The 3,516-nt window shown below is 37.4% G+C and overlaps 1 protein-coding gene across 1 annotated transcript; it reads right to left on the bottom strand.

The window, feature by feature from the left end:
- Positions 1-1,546: 1,546 nt before the first annotated feature.
- Positions 1,547-3,277, bottom strand: LOC102800462 (uncharacterized). The gene has a single exon (XM_006824602.2). It carries the CDS (start codon positions 3,275-3,277, stop codon positions 1,547-1,549), a length of 1,731 nt encoding a protein of 576 aa, XP_006824665.1.
- Positions 3,278-3,516: the final 239 nt, after the last annotated feature.

Here is a 3,516-nt window from a genome sequence, read left to right as displayed (position 1 = left end):
TCAAGTCGTGTGTTTCCCACAGGTGAAGAATACAGCGAGTAACCAAAATTGTATTTCGCGTTTGATACACACCCAGTAATGTGTCATTCCATATAGAGAAAAAAACACCATGTGAAATCGTAAAATGCAATTGTCATACACAAAGTATGTGAAATGCAAAAAAATAGACAAAAATATTTCAGCAGAAGCAGTTGTTACAAGTACTGTGCGTGCAAATTGTTGCACGATTAATACCTCACTATATACATATATATCTTGGACATCCCTTGTATGTTATTTGAATTCTCTACGGGCCAATAGCACATGATTGCATCAATTCCCTTGATGAATGAACAATATAAGAAAGATAGAATTATTAAAATGAGTTTTCACTATAGTGCTATTAGATTGTTTGATGGTGAAGGATGTATTCAATCAGTGTTCCGATTTGCTAAGTCATTTTAAAATGATTACAAATCATTATTGACAGATGTTTATATAGTATATTCTTAAAACCATTTAACGCACGTAGAGTTGTAAAAGTCAAAATGAATATATGTATTGAGTGATATATTGAGATTTCATCGTTCGATTACGTAATATCACAAGTCCTGAATTAAGTTAGTACTGGTACATTTATTTATAAATTTATTTAGGGATGGATTTGAAATAAATTGTATAAAATACAGCATTCTGTTCCGAAAGCATGCCATGGTAACTAATGACTATAGAAGTAGACCATCTATGGTATTAGTACTGTACATGGAGTACCCCCTACAAACAAGTACGTAGTAATGACATCCATCAACGTGGAATTAGTACGTGCATGACCCTAGCTCGAAGAACCTTTCAAGGAAATACGTCATCTGTGATTGCATTTTGTCACGTATGCCCAATTAATATATATAATCACACTGTATGTAATTCCGTGGGCAAAAGGAGTTACAGATTAAGTAGATTTCACAACAAACAACATATTTACTAAATTACAGGCAAATTACACACACACATATATTACAACGGAAAAGATCGTATTCGAACTAGCGATCACGGCAAGCAGCTCACCACTGCAGGCAGACGAGCTTTATGTCACGCCACATGATTTTTCTTCAAAGAACAGTTCGAAATGATGTGTGTAGTGAACACCGTTATCAGTGACTACATAGTAATGCACATATCGAATTTCGAACATCACAAACAAAACATAAAACCACCGTGACGTATTCATGGCTTGAAATGAACCTACTCAGTCAAGATTTCTCCCGGGGACAATTCTAGCACAGTGAGCACTAATTGATATCTTATGTATACGGTATTGCTGTGTGTGTCGTCAAATTTAAAATGTACCAAAAACAGTTAGTCATCATTTTCACATTGTGTGCATAACATTACACGTCATTTGTGACGTATCAATTGTATTTATTGACGTAAAAGTAAAGAGAACATATTGATATGTATTATGGTACAATGGCTGGTATGCCTCTGCTTAACTTAATCACTAAGTATCTGTCATTGCTAACTTAAGGCGTCTCGTAAATTGCATTTTCATACCTCGCTCATTACAATGTTATTTTTTTCTCCAATAACACTTCAATTTCCGGAGGATCTTAAGAAATTCTGTCTTGAACTGTTTATTGACGAGCGCATAGACGATTGGGTTAGATGCAGTACCGAACATAGCAATGGAAACTGCACAAACCTCTAAGTCATATAGTATACCTTTGTTGAGTAGTGCTTCTCCATTAAATGCAATGATTAAAGTTACTAATGGCAATGGAAACCAGCAAACAATGAATGAACCGATGATATACCAAGCTCGCTTCGCAGTTCTTGCTTCTACCCGCCGCTTACCCCGCTCCCTCGCTGAATGATTCATCACACATACTGAACCATACAAGTTATCTTGTGGTGTTGTCAGTAATTCCGTATTATCCGCTACAATACTGACTATAGGAGTCATTTGTACATTGACCCCATTTTTGTCAGACATATTTGTTGTATCTACGTTTACTTGGTCATCACACATGACAGACACAACTGGAGTCACATAAACGTCTGATTCTTTTGCTTCTGTGTCACGTTTATCTCGGTTCTTGCTTGTGTCAAGATTGGACGTTGCTAAATCGCATTCTATTGTTTTTTCGTGTTGCTCTACGGTTAACTTTATCTGTTTATCTTCGACTTCAGTGACTGTTATAGTAGTTTGTAACTGATTTGTGCTTTGTTTTTCAAGGCCACCAGAGACCAATCCACATTTTACTGTACTACCTAAGGAAATTGAATTGATTTCATTGTCATCGAATACTTTAACCGTGCTTGTGTCCACAGAGCCCGGTAAACTGATGTCTACTTTTGTAGTACAGTCGATACCGCCAACGTCCGATAAGACATCTTTATCTCCGTGATGGTGATTATCAAATGCCGACGCCAAATGGATATTGATCAGTTTATCTTTATCGGTTATTTTATCTGAATCTATCTTTGCTTTTTTGTTTGCAACGACAGAATTTACGCTCTTTGCAATGTCGTCTGTCGGGGTTTGATTTCCAACTGCCATGACAGAAGGTTCTTCCACCGTGCTTACATCATGTGTTGCTTCAGGTTTTATTTTATTATGTGCTCGACTAGGTGACATACCTTGGTCCATGTTTTTGTTATGTTTGTGCACGGTTATCCAAATTCGGATGTAGAATACGATGATTACTGCAAGAGCCAGGCCCCCAATAGGGGATATAAAATAAGCACTGGATGTGTCTTGTTGACTGGCATAGTCAGATGTATCCCCGGTACACATTTTATATTGCGGCGACATCTTGAATTTAACAGCTACTAAAGGTGCAAACAAAGTACTGATTCCCCATGCGATAATCAACCCTCCAGTTACTCGTTTCTTTCTATACTTTGTCCTGAATGGATGTGCAATGGCATAGTATCGTTCTACGCTGATTGCTGCTAATGTAATCAATTGGCAACAACTACAAAACGTGTGAAAAGCGATCTGCAGTGAGCATAATCCATCGCCCAGGTTTCCAGTAGGGTTTCTTCCGTTGGCTACCACAACGACAAAAACGAACGGTACATTAAATATACAGGTTAGTAGATCTGCTATAGCCAGATTGACGAGAAGAGCGTTATTGGGTGTTCGCAGGTACTTTGCATAATACACACTTAGACACACTAACGTGTTACCAATAATTCCAACAACAAAAGTAATAATTAATAGAACACTTGATATAACCATGACGCTGAAATGCAGTGGCTCGTTCTGTGACCATGACTCTATGGTCGTTATATTCATGTCCGATGAACAATAAGAACTGAGAGTTAACAAGGTTATACTGACATTGTTATTTAGTGTATTGAGGTGGAACGTACCTAGTGTAGTCATTCGTAAAGAGTTGTGACAGAGATGATGGTTAGCTCATTGTACCAAGATACGAAATCAAATGTATTGCAATCCAAATATGTTTCGACAAATCAACGTGCAACACATCTGTACTACTTCTTTAGGTGGTCTTCCTGGCGTTCTAATAGCTG

Source organism: Saccoglossus kowalevskii, chromosome 3, assembly GCF_978046115.1.
Source record: "Saccoglossus kowalevskii chromosome 3, keSacKowa6.1, whole genome shotgun sequence".
In the NCBI taxonomy this organism is placed as follows: domain Eukaryota; kingdom Metazoa; phylum Hemichordata; class Enteropneusta; family Harrimaniidae; genus Saccoglossus; species Saccoglossus kowalevskii.
This window is presented reverse-complemented; position numbering and strand designations above follow the sequence as displayed.

Bases quoted from the DNA above. Each gene is read 5' to 3' on its own strand.
- LOC102800462 (XM_006824602.2), bottom strand. From the start codon at position 3,277: ATGAATATAACGACCATAGAGTCATGGTCACAGAACGAGCCACTGCAT.